The sequence below is a fragment of the Pristis pectinata genome, chromosome 35 (assembly GCF_009764475.1).
Source record: "Pristis pectinata isolate sPriPec2 chromosome 35, sPriPec2.1.pri, whole genome shotgun sequence".
Taxonomy (NCBI): Eukaryota; Metazoa; Chordata; class Chondrichthyes; order Rhinopristiformes; family Pristidae; genus Pristis; species Pristis pectinata.
Window position 1 is genome coordinate 13,354,084 of NC_067439.1, and position 21,173 is coordinate 13,375,256.

General features: G+C 46.2%; 1 protein-coding gene across 7 annotated transcripts in view; it reads left to right on the forward strand.

Annotated features, from left to right (window-relative positions):
* The first annotated feature begins 406 nt into the window (after window positions 1–406).
* Window positions 407–21,173, forward strand: part of LOC127586350 (galectin-4-like) — a 30,406-nt gene continuing 9,639 nt past the window's right edge. The window contains exons 1-9 of one of the 7 annotated variants that reach the window (XM_052044227.1): window positions 407–416; window positions 694–757; window positions 10,188–10,276; window positions 12,635–12,842; window positions 12,990–13,109; window positions 14,844–14,894; window positions 16,392–16,454; window positions 16,908–16,961; window positions 20,743–20,775. In XM_052044227.1, the coding sequence (XP_051900187.1) occupies window positions 728–757; window positions 10,188–10,276; window positions 12,635–12,842; window positions 12,990–13,109; window positions 14,844–14,894; window positions 16,392–16,454; window positions 16,908–16,961; window positions 20,743–20,775 (648 nt within the window). In that variant the 5' untranslated portion in view covers window positions 407–416; window positions 694–727. Of the gene's footprint in view, window positions 417–676; window positions 758–10,187; window positions 10,277–12,634; window positions 12,843–12,989; window positions 13,110–14,843; window positions 14,895–16,391; window positions 16,455–16,907; window positions 16,962–20,742; window positions 20,776–21,173 lie in introns of those variants that run through there. The other 6 variants (XM_052044229.1, XM_052044230.1, XM_052044228.1 and 3 more) reach the window with 6 other exon arrangements.

Here is a 21,173-nt window from a genome sequence, read left to right on the forward strand (position 1 = left end):
TCACCATTCAGATAATAATCTGTCTTTCATTTTTAGAACCAAGATGGGTAATCTCATCTTTAATCATGTGATTCATGCTAGAAAGAACAAGGGAGCTGGAGAGAAAGTGAATTCGGGGCACTGTGGTGGCTGATCCATAATGGTGAATGGTAGAGCAACCCAAAAATTCCTGCAACTGCTTTCTCTATTTTAAACCTTGGAAATGATGTCTTGGGAAAAAGGAAAGGGCAGGGTTCATCCTTCTAATGAAAGGAGCCCGAGTGGTTAAACACTTTCGCACTCGCTCCTTAGGTTACCACGTACCAAACCAAAAGATCAAACGGGGACAAACTAGCCTCAGGAAACCTTTCAGATCCGGATGCTAGTCACCACCTGGTTGACAAGTCTCTTGGATCTGGGCGTGGGAAGCTAAAGGGGTAAGTGGGAATTAAGGAGAAACTGTCAGCTTGGATGGCCCCTGAACCAAATAAAATGTTTGAGATCACAAGACTTCAGAAGTCAAAGGGTGAGGGGCCCTTTTTTGTAGCGTCCAAAGTGCGCTGGGGAGTGGAAGGTGGGAGTAGGTTGTTGAGTGGTTTTTCAAAGAACCGAAACTAACAACAGTTAGTTTCGTTTCTGTGTCGAGAAGGAGGCGGTTCACCTCTTATGATTATTTCCTGCTACTAACTCGTTACAGCAATCTCTGTCCCGCAGCGCCCAGAGCAGAGGTAACCCGAGAGCAAACAAGATGATGGAACAACAACCCGTCTATAACCCGGTAGGAACCCAGAAGACCCTCCCGGTTAGACCAGGAGCGGTTCCAGTCCGCTGTTCCGCTACTTGGTCATTTTCCTGACAACACCCGCGGTTTATTTCATTATTTCTCCTATTCTGGGAGTATCGAGCCAATGAGGAGGAGGGGGGGGGGGGGGGGGGGGGGGGTGGGGGTGGGGGGGGGGGGGGGGGGGGGGGGGGGGTGGGTGGGGGGGGGGGGGGGAGGGGAGAGTGATGGGTGGACTTGTGTTGGAAGAGCTTTCGGGATGGAGAGGGGGGAAATGGAGATGGAGGTGGTGAGTGTAAGAGCTGGGGAACTGAGGGAGAGAGAGGATTGGGAGTGTGAGAGTGAAGAGGGGAGGATTGAGAGTGGAGGGGGTGAGGAGAGGGTGAGGGAGAGTGAGGGGAGGAGAGTGAGGGAGGAGAGTGGAGGTGAGAGAGTGAGGGGAGGGAGTGAGGGGAGGGAGAGGGTGAGGGAGAGAGTGAGGGGAGGGAGAGTGAGGGTGAGGGAAGTGGAGGGTGAGGGAGAGAGTGAGGGGAGGGAGAGTGAGGGGAGGGAGAGGGTGAGGGAAGTGAGGGAGGGAGAGGGGTGAGGAGAGAGTGAGGGGAGGGAGAGTGGAGGGTGAGGGAGAGTGAGGGGAGGGAGATTGAGGGGAGGGAGAGTGGAGGGTGAGGGAGTGAGGGGAGAGTGGAGGGTGAGGGAGAGTGAGGGGAGGGAGAGAGTGAGGGAGGGAGAGAGTGAGGGGAGGGAGAGAGGAGGGTGAGGGAGAGTGGCGGTGAGGGAGAGTGAGGGGAGAGTGGAGGGTGAGGGAGAGTGGAGGGTGAGGGAGGGTGAGGGGAGGGAGAGTGAGGGGAGGAGAGGTGAGGGGGAGTGGAGGGTGAGGGAGGTGAGGGAGGTGGAGGGGAGGGGAGTGGAGGGTGAGGGAGAGAGGTGGAGGGTGAGGGAGAGAGTGGAGGGTGAGGAGAGAGTGGAGGGTGAGGGAGAGTGAGGGAGGGAGAGTGAGAGGGTGATATTGGCTCTGTGGAACTGCGGTGAGAGAGGAGCAGCCAGTTCACCAGGAAATAGCCATTTTGTCTTTTGTGTCTGTGCTGCCCTGCAGGGAGAACATTGTTGATCTGACTCCCACTTCAACCACGAGGCTCATTCGATGCTCTATCACTGTTTGGCTGCCAAGCTATATAATTTTTGGCCCAGCAACAATGTACTGTTCGCAGATCAGAAATGATTCATTTTGGGTCTCCAAGAACTTTCTCACCATTTATCCTATCCATTTCTTTCAACATTTTAAACAACTTGATTGAATCATCCTTTCATTTTTTATTTCTGGGAATGCAAACTTTAATTTCTTGTGTCTAACTCCTGGAGTCTTGGTGGGATTTTGGTGAGCTTCTATGGTTGTCCTTTCCAGTGGCAATATATTCTTTTGAAAGTGTTTACAGCCCTGTAGTCTTTTTAGTTTTTAGGAAACTAGGTTCTCTATTACTTAAGTCAAGTTAGAATTAAAAAAAATTTATTTACAACGTGGTAACAGGCCCTCCTGGCCCAACGAGTCCGCGCCGCCCATTTTACACCCAAATTAACCTACCCGTATGTCTTTGCAATGTGGGAGGAAACCGGAGCACCTGGAGGAAACCCACGCAGACACGGGAGAACGTATCTGAATTAGGGCAAGGCTAATTTTGAAGGCATTGAAACAGGAACTTGCAAAGGTTGATTGGGAGAGGATGTTAGGTAAAGGGACACCTGGCAAGTGCGAGGCTTTTAAAAGTGAGATAGAGTTCAGGGGCAGCATGTTCCTGTTAGAGCGAAGGGCAAGTGTGGCAGGATTAGGGAACCCAGGATGATGAGGGATATTGATCCTCTGGTTGGGTAAAAGAGCAAGGCATATGTCAGGTATAGGCAGCTGGGATCAAGTGAATCCATTGAGGAGTAGTATGAGACAGAAATCAGGAGAGCTAAAAGGGGACATGAGATATTTTTGGCAGAAAAGATGAAGGAGAAATCCTAAAAGATTCTATAAGTATATTAAGAGCGAAAGAGTAACAAGGGAGAGAATCAATAAATTGGTAAATTGGTTATTATTGTCACATGTACCAAGGTACAGTGAAAAACTTTGTTTTGCATGCCATGCATACAGATAATTTCATCACAACAGGGCACTGAGGCAGTACAAGGGAACGCAATAACAGAATGCAGAATGAAGTGGTACAGTTACAGAGAAAGTGCAGTGCAGGCAGACAATAAGGTACAAGGCCATGACGAGGTAGATTGTGAGGTTTAGAGTCCATTTTATTGTACTTGGGACCATTCAGTAGTCTCATTACAGTGGGATAGAAGCTGTCCTTGAGCCTGGTGGTTCGTGTTTTCAGGCTTTTGTATCTTCTGGCCGACGGGGGGGGGAGAAGAGGGAATGACCAGGGTGGTGGGGTCTTTGATTACGTTGGCTACTTTACTGAGGCAGCAAGAAGTGTAGACAGAGTCCGTGGAGGGGAGGCTGTTTTCTGTGATGCGCTGATCTGTGTCCGCAACTCCCTGCAGTTCTTTGCAGTCACAGGCAGCGCAGTTGCCATAGCAAGCTGTGATGCATCGGACAGGATGCTTTCTATGATGCATCAATAAAAATTGGTGAGGGTCAACGGGGACATGCCAAATTAAGTTCCCAATAAGTATCAGTGTGACCGTCTATGTGTGCAGCCACAGGAGATGGGTGAATAATTCTTGTCTGTATTTACCGTGAAGAAGGTCATGGAAGCTAGGGAGTTCAGGGAAGAGAACAGTGATGTCCTGAAACATATTGACATTATGAAAGAGGAGGTGTTGGCGGTCTTGAAGATTATAAGGTTGGATAGATCCTTGGGGCCTGACCAAGAGTACACTAGGACATTGTGGGTCACAATTCCAACTCTGTCTTCTGCAACCTAACCGGTCTCCTAATAGGGTGAATGATTTCCTCCTGATTTAAAATCATCTCTCATGGGAAACCATAGGTGAGCAAGACCTGGTCACTTTGGTGTAACTAACAAGTTTCCTCTGGCAAACAACTAGCCCCAAAGGACAAGAAATCATACATTCTTTCTTTGTAACTGTAATTGCAATGCTTATTCACTGTGCTGAATTAAGTGTAGTCATCTGGATTACAGCTAAGGTGCATGAAAAGGGAAGAAGAGAAACCACAGTGATCAGACTTTGAGAAATAAGTAACTAAAGAAGTAAGTGGACAAATGAGTTAGTTGAGTGCCAGCTGGAGGCACTATGGTGCATCCACAAGGCTTAGAGCTTCGTGGACAGCACATTTTTAGAGGTTGTCACCCCGCAGCCTAGGGAAAGGCATTCAGAGAAGATGTGTCTGCCCACCAGGCAGAGGAAGGGAGGCAGTCAGGAAACCTCAGAGTGCATCTCGCTCCAAAACCGTCTCTCCCTGTTGGAAATTGATGAGGCTGAATGTATCCGTGGGGAGTCCAGCCAGAACCAAGGTCATGGCCCTGAAGGTGGCTCAGCTGCACAAAGGGGAGACGATCAAGAGCCCAAGGGTAGTAGCGGTAGGAGACTTCATAGTGAGGGCAATAGACAGGCGCTTCTGTGGCTGAAGACGTGAATCCCAGATCGTGTGTTGCCTCCTGGTGCCAGGGTCAAGGATGTCGTGGAATGGTTGCCTGGCATTCTAAGGGGGGACGGTAAACAGCCAGAGGCTGTGGTTCACATTGGGACCAACAACACAGGTTAAAAAAAGGGATGAGGTCCTACAACATGACTCCGGGGAGTTAGGATGCAGATTAAAGAGCAGACCTCTATATACAGTATGTAATCTCCATCAGGCAGGAGGTACAGAAGCCCGAAGTCCCACACCATCAGGTTCAAGTACAGCAACTTCCCTTCAACCATTTATGTCTTGAACCAACCTGCACAACCCTCATCATTATCTCAGTACAGCAACACTGTGACCACTTAGATCACTTTGCACTATAATGAACTTTTATTTGTTCTAATTGTTCTTGCTAAAATTGTGTATAATTCATGTTTAATTTATGTTTTTCTTGTGAATGCTACTTATCTGATGCCTTTGTGTTGCTGCTGCAAGTACGTTTTTTCATATCAATTGTGCTCACGTGTACTTCTGTACATGACAATAAACGTGACTTTTTACTCTAGATTACCACATTGCCACATAGCAATGGGAGCAGCAGTCAGATGGATGAGTGGCTAGAGGGATGGTACAGAAAGGAGAGCTTTAGATTTCTGGGTCATGGGACCATTTCTGGGGAAGGAGGATAGGTTGGAGGTTGCACTTGAGCTGGAATGGGTCCAACATCCTTGCAGGCAAGTTTGCCCGTGCTGTAGGGGAGGGTTTAAGCTGATCTAGCAGGGGAATGGGACACAGAGTAAATGTATTGTTGGAGGGAGGTGCAGTCAAATAAAGGAGGAAAATTAAGTCTTGTAGACAGAGCAAACAGCGTGATAAGGCAGCTGGGCAGAATGTAAAGCTAAATTGCATCTATTTTAATGCAAGGAGTCTGATTTATCAAGCAGATAACCTTAGAATGTTGACCACCTTAGGTGCGTATGATATTATTGATATAGTAGAGACCTGGTTACTAGAAGGGCAATTGACTGGTAACTCAACATTCCAGAGTACAGGATCTTCAGGCATGACAGGGGGAGATGTAAAAGAGGTGATGACATTGTAGCACTGATTAAGGGGTCCATTACTGTGGTAATGAGGGAGAATATCCGAGAAGTTTCTTCAAATGAGACAATATGGTTAGAGTTTAGGAGCCAAAGGGGAAAATCACTGCCGACATTCTAACAGTCAGCAGGAGATAGAGCAGCATATTGCAGAGTGATGAAAGATTAATAGGGTTATAGTAGGAGGGGATTTCTACATCCCCAATGTTAACTTGGGATCACTTTAGTGTGAAAGTGGGAGAGATGGTAGAATTTCTAGAATGTGTCCAGGAGAGCTTTTTCATCGAGTACGTTGATACTCCTGCTGCATGGCATGATGTACTGGACCAAATCTCAAGTGTCAGTAGGAGAGCTTTTTGGAGATAGAGTGTAACTCTGTAAGTTTCAAGGTAGTCATTGGAAAGAAATAAGAATGGTCGAGAAGTTAAGGTCCAGAATTGGAGGAAGGCTGACTTCAGTATCATAAGGCAGGACCTGGCAAAAGTGGACTGGGTGCAGGTAGGTCTATGTCGGACAAGTGGGCATTAATCAAAAGTGAAGTATTGAGGGTTCAAGGGCAACCTAGTCCCATTAAGGTGAAAGGTAAGGACAGCAAATCCAAGGAACACTGGATATGAAGAGATATTGAATGTCGGATTAAGGAGGAAAGGAAGCAGATGGCAGGTGGAGATATCGAAAACAGGGGAAACCTTTCAGGAGTGTAGAATGTGTAGGGGAGGGTACTTAAAAAAGAAATTAGGAGGGCAAAGAGGGGGTGTGGAACATCATTGACAGACAAGATTAAGGAAAATTCCAAAGCAGCTTCAAAGTATATTAAAGACAAGAGGGTAAGCAGGGAAAGAGTGGGGCCCATTGAGGACCAAAGGGACAATCTGCAATGTGAACAAGAGGACACTGGTAAGATCTGAAATTAAACCTTCTCGTCTGTATTCACTATGGAGAAAGATATTGTACTTGGAGAATTCAGGAAAGTTGGGGGTGGGTAGTGAAATTCCAGAACACTTCATTAAAAAGAGGGATATATTAGACTTCTTAGTGGGCCTGATGTGGTGTATCCCAGGCTGCTATGGGAGACGAGGGAGAAAACTGCTGGGGTCCTGACAGAGATTTTTAAATCTTTGCTGGCCACAGGTAAAGTGCCGGATGACTGGAGGACAGTAAATGTGGTATCCTTAGTTCAAGAAAGGCAGTAGGAAAAAGCCAGGTCTGAGTCTAAAGTCAGTGGTAGGAAAGTTATTGGTAAAAAAAATCTGAGGGACAAGATTAATCTGCATTTGGAAAGGCAGGGATCAATTAAAGATAGTTTGGCTTTTATAGTGGGAGATCTTGTCTGACGAGTTTGATAGAATTTTTCAAAGAAGTAACAGAATGTATTGAGGGCAGTGCAGTTGGTGTAGTCTGCATGGACTTCAGTAAAGCCTTTGACAAGGTCCCACATGGGATACTGGTCCAAAAGGTTAGAGCCCTTTGGATCCAGGGCAAGTTGGCGAATTGGATCCAAAATTGGATTGGTAATAGGATGCAGAGGGTGATGGTGGAGGGTTGTTTTTGTGATTGGAGGCCTGTGACCAGTGATGTACCACGAGGTCCGGTGCTGGAATCCTTGGTTATATACATTAACAATATGGAAATGAATGTAGGAGGTATAATTAGTATGTTCACAGGTACATGTAAATATGTATGGTGTTGACAGGAGGATAATCATAGGCTACAGGATGATGTTGTCAATTAGTAAGACGGGCAGATCAATGGTGGATGGAATTTAATTCTGGTAAGAGTGAGGTGATGTACTTTGGGAAGACTAATAAGGGTAGGGCATAGACAATGAACAAGGGAATATTGGGGATCAGAGAGACCTTGGTGTGCAAGTCCAAGGATCCCGGAAGGTGGCAGCATAAGTAAGTAAGGCAGAAAAGAAGATATATGGGATACTCGCCGACATTAGCTGGGGGATAGAATACAAGAATAGAAAGGTAATGCTACAACCTTTATAAGACATTAGTTAGGCCACAGTAGAACTGTTGCCACACTGTGGAAAGAGTGTAAATGCACCACAGAAGGGATTTACCAGGATGTTGCCTGGGATGGAGTGTTCAGTTATGAGGAGAGATTGGATTGGCTGGGTTTGTTTTCCTTGGAGCAGTGGAGGCTGAGGGGGGGAGCTGATAGAAGTGTACAGGATTATGAGGAGCGTAGATAGGGTAGGGAGAAAACTTTTCCCCATAGCAGAGGTATGTAAAAGTAGAGAGCTTTTAGGGTAAGAGTTTTAGAGGGGATCTGAGTAAGAACTTCTTCTCCCAGAGGGTGGTTGGAATCTGGAACACACTGCCTGGGAAAGGTGGTGGATGCAGAAATTCTCACAACGTTTAAGAAGCATCTGGACAAGCACTTGAATCACTGAGGCACAGAAGCCCTCGGACCAAGAACTGGTAAATGGGACTACTGCAGATAGGTACTTGATGGTCGGCATGGAAATGAGGTAATGGAGGGGAAATGAGGTTAAAATGAGTTCAAGTCCAGGTAAAAATACCAACACAAAACCTCAGATTTCCACACGCAGGTTGTGAAACTGTCCACAACCAGACAACAGCAAAAGACAACGGGAGAATCTTTTATCCACTTTTAGGGGCTTGTTGTTAATTGGAATTTTATATCCATCAATTCCCATCTCATGGATGTACACAATTGTAGGCACAAATATATTTCGACTGTCTTTTTACAATGTGGCTTCTCTAAGGAGCATGAACTTGTTTTTCAAGAGATTAAGGCAGCAGTATATACTTTTGTTTCCTCTTTCTGTCAGCCTCACTTTAACCACATAAAACACTTTATGCTGCATTTTTAATCGTGCGACTAAACAAATCTGCGTGCTGTTCCTCACCTTCATTAGCGAGGGGAAATCAGGGTCATAAGATCACGGAATCTTGAAATCATAGTGTCACAGAGTCTTGGAGTATTAGAATCAGAGAGTGATACAGCACTGAAACAGGCCCTTCGGCCCACTATGTCTGCGCTGACCGTAACGTATTTATCTACACTCATCCCATTAACCAGCACTTGGTCTGCAGCTTTCTACATGAATCCCCTCACTGACTCTCCTCTCACCCCAAACCATGGGAGCTGAGGGCACAAGCAGTTTGAGGGGTATGGAAAATTTAGGTGAATTAGGTATTGAACCAGCATATAAGATTCCAGAAACTCAAGCATAAATGGTAATGAATGTAACACACTAATGTTTTAAATTCTGTAATTATTTATGCAGTTGCTGTCAATTCTGCCAAGATTGGGCAGAAACTCCCAATAGCTTATATCGGGTTATTGTGTTCCTAAGGAAGGCAGATCAGGCTAACACCATTTAACTGATGTATTTACCTGTTACGGAGCCACACACAGAACAGAAGCAAGCCCTCCGGCTCACCGAGTCTACATTGACCATCAAGCCCTCATTGTTTACACTAATCCTACCCTAACCCATATTATTCTTCCCACATTCCCATCAACTCTACCATTTATTAGGGGCAACTTATAGCAGCCAATCAATCTGCAAGCCCACACATTTTTGGGGTATGGGAGGAACCTGGAAGAAAAGCATATGGTCACAGGGAGAACGTGCAAACTCCACACAGAAAAATAGGGGGCTAGGTGGGAGGGAAAGGTTAGATGTATCTTAGAGCAGGATAAAATGACAGCACAACATTGTGGGCCGAAGGGCCTGTACTGTGCTGTAGTGTTCAATGTTCTATGTTCAGACAGCACTGGAGGTCAGGATTGGGTCGCTGGAGCTGTGAGTTGTTTAAACCTACAGCTCCCAACTGCTTTATTATTGCAGCCTCTCATGTCACACTGGGGTTTTATCCCATTTATATATTCCAGATTTCCTTACAACATAGGAGTCCATTTAAACCCATTAACTCTATGCTTGCTTACTGAGCAATCACATTCCCTGCAAACTTTCCCTGTAACATATTCTCCCCACGTTCCATTCAACTCACCCAGATTCTACCCCTCACCTACACACTAGGGGCAATATACAGCAGCCAGTTAACCTACCAACCCGCAGGTCTTTGGGATGTGGGAGGAAACCAGAGCACCCAGGGGAAACCCACACATGCTAGAACCAGAGATTACCGTCTCAGAGCAAGGGGCAGGTGATTCAGGACAGTGGAAAAACCTTTTCACCCAGAGGGTGGTGAATCTTTAGAATTCTCTACCCAAGAGGGCTGTGTAGGATCAGTGGCCAAGTATATTCAAGGCAGAAATTGGTAGTCTTTAAGATATTAAAGGAACTAAGGAATATGTGGTTAGTGCAGGAAAACGTCACTGAAGTAAAAGATCAGCCATGATCCTATTGAATGGTGGAAGGGCTATCAGTGAGTGAATGGCCTAGTCGTCCTCCCATTCCTTATAATCTTTTGTAGTACATGGGCAATGCTTCTTGTTGCTGTTATATTGAGTGTAGTGTTCATCTTCTCACTCCTAGTAATGAGTAACCAAAGTTTTGAAGTCACAACCAACCTCCTCTCCAGTAGTTTAGTCTATGATTTTCATAAGCAAAAGAAAAAAAATCACCGTCAGCTGGTGTGCAACCGTTTTATGGGGCCACGAGGAAGGAGTTGAGGGAAACTTTGGAAATGGTAATCTTGAGGAGGAGGATGATTTTCACATTGCAGCCACAGAATCACGAGGATAAAAAGGGGGGGGGGGGGTGGTGGGGTTTGAGTATCCTAAGCATTTTTGTTCCTTCTTTCAGATTATCCCATTTACTGGGAGTATACTTGGTGGACTTCAAGATGGGAAGCTGGTGATAATTCAAGGCCAGGTGCCAGGACACGCCAAGAGGTAACACAACTAGATCTTTGACAATCCAGGCTTAAAAGGTTATGAGATTTTGTCACTCCACCAGTTCTGGCCTCCTGACCATTCTCAGCTTCGTTTTTGGCCTGTCTTCATATACGAAGGTCATAAGCTTGGGAAAAAAAAACCCTGAAAGTCCTGAAAACACTCAGCAGGTCAGGCAGCATCTGGGAAGGAGAAACCGTCAAAGTTTCAGGTCAATGACCTTTCATCAGAATAGAGAAAGCTTTAGAAATCAAATATTTGAAGTTGCTCCCACTGTGGTCCAAATCAGACTCTTCTCTTGCTTGATGCTTCTGTTTCCATTTTAGGGGACAGGTCAATGACCAATGTCCATTACAAGCCCACAGACTCCCACACTATTGAGGTGACATCTTCTACCCTGCTTCCTGGAGGGTCTCCACTGCATTGTTCCAGTTTCCCTGGCTCTGACACCTTCTACGCCAGTGCTTCTGATATCTTGGTATTGGTATTAGTTTATCATTGTCACTTGTACTGAGGTACAGTGAAAAACTTGTCTTACTTTCTCCAAAGGAGCAACAGCACTTTCTCCATCATCCACACTTCCACACTTCAGCTCTCTCGAGTCGAGTTTATTGAGTCAAGTTTATTGTCATATGTACAAGTACATGTGTGCACAGGCGCAATGAAAATCTTACTTGCAGCAGCGTCATAGGCACATGGCATTGGAGATACAACATTCAAAGTAAAAACAAAATTATACATAAATTATACAAAAATTATATAATAAAGAACACAATTAGAACAAAAAATAAACAAAGTCCATTGTCTTTCCTTCCCACCCAGCGTAAGTACCTGGTCCTCCCCTCCCCCTATCCCCATACACCAGTCTCCGCATTCAGTGGATCATCCTCCATTATTTCCCCCAATATCAATGTGACATCACCTTCAACACATTTTCCCCTCTCTTTCCAGCATTCTAAGAGGACCACTCCCTGATCCAATCTTCCATCTCCATCTCATGGGATCACCCTGTGCAACAGCAGGTGATGTAGCACCTGTCCTTGTGTTGCATTCAGTGCTCACAATGTGGTCTCATCTGCACTGCAGAAACCAAGTGCAGATTGGATGGCCAATTTGAAGAACACCTCCGTTAAGTCCACAAGGGCGACCCTGATCTGCTGCTCATTCCTCACCATTGTCCATCCCACTCTCACTCTGCCCACTCTGTCTTTCACTCTCAGACTGTTCCAGTAAGCTCAGGGGACAGACTTTCACCATATTGCAGCCCAAAGGATGGCATTGAATTCAACAATTTCAGATAACCAGCCTTTCTAGTTTACTGGCCATTCCAATGAAGAGTCATTGACTTGAAAAGCTGAGTCTTCTCTCACCACAGATGCTGCCTGACCTGCTGAGTATTTTCAGCATTCTCCATTTTTATTTCAGATTTACAGCATCTGCGGCATTTTGCTTCTCCAATATGTATCTGACCTATCCAGCACTGTTTCCCCCCACCCCTCTCCGGCCTCATTCATTGCCTTCCATTTACACTTCCTGCAGACAGAGCAGCTGTGCTAAACAAACCTTCACCACCCTCTCAGCCAGAACCACCAACATTTTGTTGCCATTCAGTCACTTTGGTTTCCATCCTATCACAGACATTCCCTTTGTTCTCTCCATCACTCCTGCTTCTCTATAAATTAGAACATATTTGATTTCTAAATCATAGATCAATTTGAAATGAATCAATCTGTAGTTGATTGAAACATTAACTCTGTTTCCCTTTCCACAGATGCTGCCTGGCCTGTTGAATGTTTCCAGCATTTTCTGCTTTTATTTCAGATTTCCAGCATCTGCGTTTTTTTGCTTTCCTAAGCCTTCTCCCACAACGTCCGTTACATTCCCTGTAGAGCCTGACCCACACAAGTGTTTGTTATTAAAAACAAAAGATTCACTGAACTGGAAAGGAGGTACTGAGCCAAGAGCAAAACATTGCAGATGCTGGAAACCTGAAATAAATACAGAGAATGCTGGAAACACTCAGCAGGTCAGGCAGCATCTGTGGAGAGAGAAACAGAGTTAATGTATCAGGCCAATGACCTTTCTTAAGAAAGGAGAGAATTCAGCTTTTAATTTAAAGATATAAGAAAGATGTCTACCTTAAGAAAAAGCTCTCAATATGTGCTGTATATCAGCTCTTCCAAGTGACCTTCCTTAAGTAACAGTATTAGTCTGCAGATACTCCCTTAAAACTGGACAACAGGTTTCAGATATGACCTTGTTCCCAGTGCCCTGCCATAGGTAGTTCTCTGGCTATCCAGGCTGTTTGGGACCTGTGGGCATCTCAAGGAAGCTAACCGACTGAACTTTGCTTTGCAGGTTTGGGGTGGATTTCATGTGCGGTTGCTGTGAGAAGCCACGTTCTGACGTTGCCTTTCACTTCAACGTGCGCTACGATGAGTCCACCGTGGTCTGCAACACGCTGGAGCGTGAACGTTGGGGAACCGAAGAGAGGAAGCCCCACATTCCCATCAATGCGGGGTCATACTTCGAGCTGATTGTTAAAACACAGAGTTACTGTTTTCAGGTATGAGGACTGACCTCTGTTATAGCTACAGCAATACCAGTGTAAATGGTCGGCATGGATTCGGTGGGCTGAAGGGCCTGTTTCCATGCTGTTTGACTCTATGCCCTGACATTTTATAGGTAACAATGACCTTCCTATCTTCCACAGGTTTCTGTGAATGGACAACACTTCCTGGAGTACAACCACAGGCTGCCCTTGGTTAGAGTGGACACCCTGAAGATTTCAGGAGATGTTCACGTGAATGCCATCACCTTCAAAAACCCAAATGTAGGTAGCACACTGCTGCTTGTCAAGCCCAGACCAAGTGTGGAAGGCAGAGACCGAGGCAGCTGAGACCACTGCTGATGTTCAGTGCTGTTTCTGCTCAGGATGGAAGTTTGTTTGCAAATCTTCACGGCCAGTTATGTCCCTCAGTGGGAATATGCACAATGGAAAGCCAGGCCTTCTAGGGCTAGACCTACATCCAAAATAGGAGCAGGGGTAGCGCATTAACCTACCCCACCATTCAATTAGATCATGGCTAATCTGCTTCTCACCAACTCCACACTCCTGACCACTCTTGGTTACCTTTCACTGAGTCTCTGCTTCCACAGCCCTCTGAGCAAGGAGTTCCAGAGAGGGAAAAAATAACCTCATCTCTGCCTTTGTTTTTAATGCACGGGTTTTGGATCCTAGTTCTGTTGAAGAACCCTGCCAACGTAGGATACTGCCCTAATGTAGGTAAATGGGATTAGTGCAGGTGGGTAAAAAGGTGGGCGTGCATGTGGTGGGCTAAGGGGCCTGTTTCTGTGCTGTACAACTCTATGACTCTATAATGTTAATTTGCCCTCTTGACTTTGCACTGATATTACTGCCATGTGGTTTAAGAGCATGGGACCTCTTCTTTGGATTTCATAATGTAAGTGGTGCCAAGTCCAATTGCTCCTCACCTATGTGCTTGGTGAACTACATTGGCACGTGGATCCTGAACACATTTATTTATAGAATTCTTGCCACTGTTCAAACTCCTCCAGGGACTCATTATTCCCTAGGTGTAACCCTTCTTAGCACCACAGCCCGCTGACGTCTTGGCTTCCCTTCTGTCCATCACCTACCCCTCTCCTAACTTCCGTAGGCCCCTGAACTGTACTTTAACTTGCACCAGTTCTTGTACCCATCAACCCATCAGGTCCCTGACTTGCGATGGTTCTGAATGCAGCAACATCTCATAACATTCTCACCCTCTTGACGCAGCAACATAGAGTCATGGAGAGATGCAGCACAGAAACAGGCCCTTTGGCGCATCGTGTTTGTGGCAACCATCAACCATCCATTTACACTAGTCCTGTATTAATCCCATTTTTTAATTCTCCCCACATTCCCATCTCTCTCTAGATGCTACCATTCACCTACACACTATGGGTAAATTACAGGGGCCAATTCACCTAACAACCTGTACGTCTTTGGGATGTGGGAGGAAATGGGAGAACCCTGGGGGAAACCCATGTGGTCACAGGGAGAACATGCAAACTCCACACAGACAGCACCCGAGGTCAGGTTTGAACCCGGGTTTCTGGCGCTGTGAGGCTGCATCTCCACCAGCTGTGCCATATAACGGGTATGTTGTAATTCTAGTAATCCAGAGGCAAAAGATCCTAAGTTCAAATATCACCCCAACGGCTGTGGAAGTTAATTTCAGTTAACAGTATAATTCGGGTCTGAAAAGGTCCTGTCAATAATGGTTAGCATGAAACTGGTGTTCAGTAAGCCAGGGAAAAAAGTCTTGAAGGAGACTGCAGTTTCGTTAGGAATGGGAATGAACTATTTTTTCCAGCATCTTCAACAGGGTGCAGGGAGGGAATGCCGGGGACATCCACATGAGGAGATCTCTTTGACTGCCCCAATATGCCCCTGGATGTTGATGTTTGTCTGATAATTGCTTGTGTGAAGGACACTGTATAAATTCAAGCTGGTTTTTACTGCTGTTTGTCCTCACTGTCACTAACTCATTTTGTGTTTTAGGTTCCTCCAGCATATCCTCCTCCTGCTTACACTCCATCTCAGGCTTTTGCTGTAAGTTGTGTTGTTTTGCTTTGTTCTGCAATTATCTTCTGCCGAGTTTTATGTTGCATACTTGTCAGTTATTGACAGCAGGTTTGCTGAATTCCCCTGGTGAGATATCTGTCTCCCTTGACTTCCTTTTATTATTATTCATTCAAGGGATGTGGGCTTTGCAGGTCAGTGTTATAGTCGTACTGGAACAGCTTGGCCAAGGGCACACAAAGTTCTAGAGAATGAGCCTTAAATACTATTGCTGGAATGTTGTCAGGGCCCAGAGACATGCCCTGGAATTCACAAAAGCCCCTTGTGTGAATTAAATAACAAGTAAGGCCAAAACTGAATTGCCATCATGTGGATTTTGCAACATCACAATAAACCTGATCTTACTCCTGCTGCGTGCCTCCCCCCCCCCCAACCAACTACCTGGACTCCCACTCAGCCTCTCCCGATGCTTGCCCTTTGCCTGCCCAACCCCAATCCCCAACCCACCTGTTTCTGCAGAGAGATCCTGCAGAGTTTAAGCTGCTCCCCAGGGTTGAATGTACTGATTGCCTGTTGCAAATCACCTAATCAATAAAACTCAAATGTGTTATTTCTAACAAATTTGTTTCCTACCTTAAACGTTACACCTTCTCGACGAGCTGGTTGCTTCCAATGCTACTTTTCTGCATTTTTTTCCGTCTTGCCTGATACTCAGTCACAATTTTTGATGTTCTTCCTGCAGCAGAAGTCAAGCCTTAATAATGTCCCATTCACATGGTGCAGGCAGTGAGGCTAGATCATTTTCATCCCTGCATGGGGTGGAGATTGGGATTGCTCCAACTACCAATCTGCACTTGTTTGGGATGGGGGAGGAAATGGAAGCACTCGGGGAGATCCACGCGGTCACGGAGACTGCACCCGAGGTCAGGATCGAACCTGGGTCACTGGAGCTGTGAGGCAGCAGCTCAACCAACTGCTCCACTGTTGTTTTCTGTGGAATAGAAGAGGCTGAAGGGAGAGTCAATTGAAATGATTGAAGTTATGAGTGGCTCAGTGTAGAGTAAATATTCCCTTAGCTGAGAGCTCAAAACTCAGTGGCAGAGATTTATAGTAATTGGTAAAAAGATTGACGATGGGGGAAACAAAGAAAGTATCTTCCCCCAGAGGGAGGTGGGGGAGCTCGCTGCCTGAAAGGGTGAGAGAAGCAGACACCCTCACCACGTTTAAGTAATACTTTAGTGTGGACTTGAAGAGCTGTGGCCTGCAGGACTACACACGCAGTGCTGGGGCTTGGGAGAAGCCTGGGAGCTCTTTGAGGCAAGATTGATCTGATGGGGTGAAAACCTTCCATGATCCTATATTTTGCATAGTGGAAGGTATTATAAAATGCCTTGGAGTGAATTAAAGTATCTGGTCAACAGGAGTTGACTCTAAATTAGTTCCTCAGGTCTGTGTTTGGTGCACAATTGTGTTATTTCTCAGAATTTTGTTTTGTCTTAAAACGCTCCACATTATATTTTCTTGTAGGCCTATTCTGCAGTCAGTGTCAATCCTGCCTTCACCATGCCTGCCCAATGTGGCAAAAATATTGTAAGTGCCACAATTTTAACTTTGTTTTTAGAAAATGTTTCAGTTTCTTGAGGAAGTTGTATAAAGTCAGGCATGTGGCCAACATCGAGTGAACCACTGTAATCTGTCAGAGGCAGAGGCAAGTCTTTCAGATGGCACTGGATGAAACCCCCTGCATGTGTAACAGATAAAGTAAAGATGATTGAAATATATGAGACTGCATGGAAATTACAACAGGCCACTCAGCCCATGTTCTTGTACTGTGAGAGAATTGGGGAAGTTGCAAACAGTTCTGGGGCTCTGTTTTCACCATGATGCTATGGAAGCAATGGGATGAATCCTGAGCTCTTTGACCATCCAGTCACTGGAAGTCCTTCAGGAGTGTAACCGTGTATGACTGGGAGCTGGTTTCAGGCTGCCCCCATCGATGAGAAGCTTTGTAATTATATCAACTTTTCTCCCTCCTCACCACAGGCCTTGAATGTAGTGCCTAGACAAAAAAATAGGAACAGGCACACTCACGTCAAGGTGAGTCGAACTGAAGGGATATAGGGCCAGTGTGGCACTTACAAGCCTCAGCAATCACGAGATTTAGGATGTCTCAAACCACTTCACAGCCAATGAAGTATCTTTGAAGTGTGGTCACGTTTGGAATGTTGGGGATGTGGCAGCTAATTTGGTCACACAAACAACAGCCGGATAAATTATTTTTAATGCCTTTCACAGGCTTATTGCCTCCCCCTGCTCCTGCTCTTTTCTATGGGATCTTTTGTGTTCAGCTGAGAGAACTGAAGGGGTCTTGGTTCAGTCTAAAAGATGTCCCCTTCGGACAGTCCAGCACCCTCTCAGCACTGAACTGGAGTGTGGGCCCCCATTATTATGGTCAGGGCCCTGGGCATGTACTTGAAACCTGAACCTTTGGCTCAGCTGGAGGTTGGTCCCTACTGGGGACACATTTGCCTCCTGGTGTGGGACAACCTCAAGGTGAAGAGAGAAATAGAGAGAGAGAGAGAGAGAGAGAAAGTGTGAAGAAATGGTTGAGCTCAGAGAAGTTTAGGATGTTAAGGCTGCTGGATCATTGGAGGCTGAAGGTCCCACAGTACAGGACCAGGCCCTTCATCCCACCGTTGCCATGCCAACCATCAAGCACCCACTAACCTTGCTTTACTCTCTATTCAACTCCCGCCAGATTCCACCCCTCACCCACACACTAGGGCCAACTTACGGCAGCCAACTAACCCACCAACCTGCATGTCTTTGGTATGTGGGAGGGAACCGGAGTACCCGAAGGAAACCCATGCAGTCACGGGAAGAACGTGCAAACTCCACACAGCAGCGCCCGAGGTCAGAATTGAATCCGGGTTACCGGAGCTGTGAGGAAGTGGCTCTACCAGCTGTGCCACTTTGCCGCACACTATCGTATTGTGGTAATAAAGTTAGGTTCAGGCTGATATGTTTTTGGAGGGGCCGACTTTAGGATGAGGTGTTAAACCCGTCTTCTTTCTCAGATGGATATAAAAGCTCCCACAGCACTATTTTCATGAAGAACAGGTGTCCTGGTGTTCCAGCCAACATGTAGTAGCTAGTATCACTAAAACCAGTTAATTGGATCTTATCACACTGCCTGGCAGAAACCCCGCTGCATTTCCTACCTTAGATGAAAGCATATTTCATTGACTGTTGGTCACCTTGGGACTTCCTGAAGCCAGGATAGATGTAGAAATGCAACTCTTTTCCTTGTTAATTGAGAGGTGAATGCACTGGTAAGGACTGATTGCTGCACTTTCTTTAAATCAAATCTTTCTGCTTGAGAGCGGTCAACTGCAATTCCACACTGGTAAATCTGATTGAACAGCCAGTGAGGAAGGGAGGGAGAAGCCTTCTAGTTACTAGTCTGATTTTAAACTGCGCATAACTCCAGATCTCCTTAGATAACAGGAACAGAATCTGACCTGTTATTCCCATTGCTGATTATATCCAGTGACCCCTGAGCCCACAGGGATGGAGTGAATGTGGGATTAGCACTGGTGTGATGGCCTCTGTGGTTGAATAGAACGCCAACGCTCAATGTCAAACTGGAAGAATGTGTAAGGAATGGTTGGTGTGGGGAGGAAGAGGATGGGCATATGGGGGGGAGGCAACCATGTATAGGGAGAGGGAGGAGTAGGGGTTTGTACTTGGAAACACAAGAGACTGCAGATGCTGGTATCTGGAACAAAAACTGCTGGAGGAACTCAACAGATTAGAGGAACTAATCTCTGCAAGCATGGTCAATAGTTAGTCACAGAGGTGACAGCAGAGGAACTCAATTGGCTGCACTTGCAGAGACCTTAAAGGGTCTCGACCCAAACCGTTGAGTGTCCATTTCCCTCTGCAGATGCTGCCTGACCCCTGAGTTCCTCTAGCAGTTTGTTCATTGCACTTGGAAACTTGGGCTCACTGTTGGACTCCACTTCCAGAATTTGGTTCTATTGAAATAAATGAGCAAGGATTTGTAAGGAGAGTGCAATGTTTAAGTGTCTGAGGAAGAATTTCTCCCCTTGGGTGTTGAAGGGTGAAACAAAGACATAATTAGGCCACTTCTGGCTTCTTATTCCCCTGACCTTAAGTAAATTTAATTAAGCCCATCCTACAAGGAGTCGGGTTGTGTTTCACTTCCAATGTGTTCCTCCTTTTCCAAAGGTGCTGACATCAGGTGTGTCATGAGCTCCCCGATATCTCACCATCTTACTTATTCTTCCTGTGTGAGGCTAAACAAGAAGTGTTGGTTAGCTATTTGACTACAGGAGGCATCTCACGTGCTGAACCTATGTTCATCCAGCAGTAATATTCCTGCGTGTGTCAGGGGTCATTGGATGGGGAGTGAGAAATTCCACCCCATGGACCTACAGCACAATGTGTTGCCCATACCAATCACCTTGCTGGGATTGGCCAACTCAGTACAGAGTGGGGGAGAAGCTGGCAGCCAATTAGATCCACTCCCGGCTGTGCTTCCACCAACAGGGAGTTTTGATGCAAATTTAAACAGTGTTAAGCAACACACAAAAAGCTGGAGGAACTCAGCAGCAACTATGGAGGGAAATGGACAGTCGACGTTTTTTGTCGAGACCCTTGGTGATATCCTTTTTATACCAACGTGAAGTTCCTTCCTTTACTCCTTGCTCACTGCCACCCATTTGGAAGGGACGGAGCTCAAGAAATTGCTCAAGGCGCCCTTTATCGCTCTCAGTCCTTCCTCGGGTGAGACCAGCAGACTTGACCAGAGACAGTCTGCATGGAATTCTGCGCTCTTGGCATTTGTTTCTGGCTGTATGGACTGATAATGAATGGCTGATCACGGTTCTGTCTGCGCTGATTCAAGTGGGGGGTCAGGGTCCAACAGAGGGCTGGGTTTGTATGTGCTTTCGACGTTGGCTGCACAAATAATGGCCTTGTAGGGTAGGGCTGAGGCAGTTAATTTAACCCTTTCAGTTGGCAGCTCTGCTTATTAAATAAAGACCTTGGCTGAGGCAGAGCCTCCTTTAACTTGTTGTTGACTTGCAGTCTGAGTGTTTAGAGGGGAAAGTGCATCATATCCAACCGTATGAATCTAATTACTGGTACTAATGAACGCATTTCTCCTCGTTGCATGACTGTGATTGCATCCAAATCGCTGCAAAATTAAAGGTCAATACGTCTCTCCATCAGGCAGGAATCTGAAGTAGCAATCAAGTTGGTTTTTCCACCCTGGTAAAAGGATCATCATTGGCCCCTCCTCAGAACTAATACTGTTGGAAAACGTCAACGTTTTGAGTGTCAGGATCGAACCGGGGTCCTCTGGAGCTGTTGAGGCAGTGACTCTGGCCATCGTGCCACTGATATCTCCTTTGTCCTTCAAAATACTGGCTGCTTTCTCGACTAGCACTTTCCCCCAGGATGTAATGCAGGATCTGCGATCTCAGTGGTGCACCTTACCCTCTCACGCAACTCTCACCTTGTGAGAAACGGTCAGGAGAGATGGTCAGAGTCCAGGGTGTGGTGCCAAGTAGATTCCGAAGCCTGGGATGTTGCAGGAGAGGTGCGCGTAGTGTAGGGGGTGTAAAGTGCATGAGTACTAAGGAACATTATCGCTCTTACTGAGTGTCGGGTGGATTGGTTTGGCAAGTGTTCTAAGTATTATCTTGGGTAATTTTTTCAAGGAAATTCCAATCCTTTGCTGCTTCACTGTGCTTCCTGGTGATGGTATCTAGATACTGTGGCTTTGTTGGATTGTGGTGCCAATCATAACTCGTGATGTAAGTACTAACATATTTTATTATTTGTTTTACAGAGCACATCTACCCCAGTGACTGTGTCTAATCCGGTAAGTGTTTGTTTAGATTTTGTAAAAAATAGCTCTTGTTTTCTTTCCTGCCGCAATTGCTATTGTTTCTTTGTTTCCTCGTGACCTGTTCCTTTTCCTTTTATTCACACGCTTTCCTCTCCTCCCACCCCCTTCCCCCCGTCCCAGCTCCTTGCCCCCTTCCACCGCCTTCCCCTCCCACCGCCTTCCCCCCTCTTCCTTCTCTTCCCACCGCCTTCCCCCTCCCACTCCTTCCCCTCTTCCCACCCCCTTCCTCTCTGCGCACCCATCTCCTTCCTCTCCATTTCCTTCCCCCCCCCCCCATTTATCTGTATGCCACCCCCGTTTCCAGGATACAGGTTGTACATCCCATCACAAGATGGCCGTCTGCCACCCACTCCCTGCATTGTGCATGTACT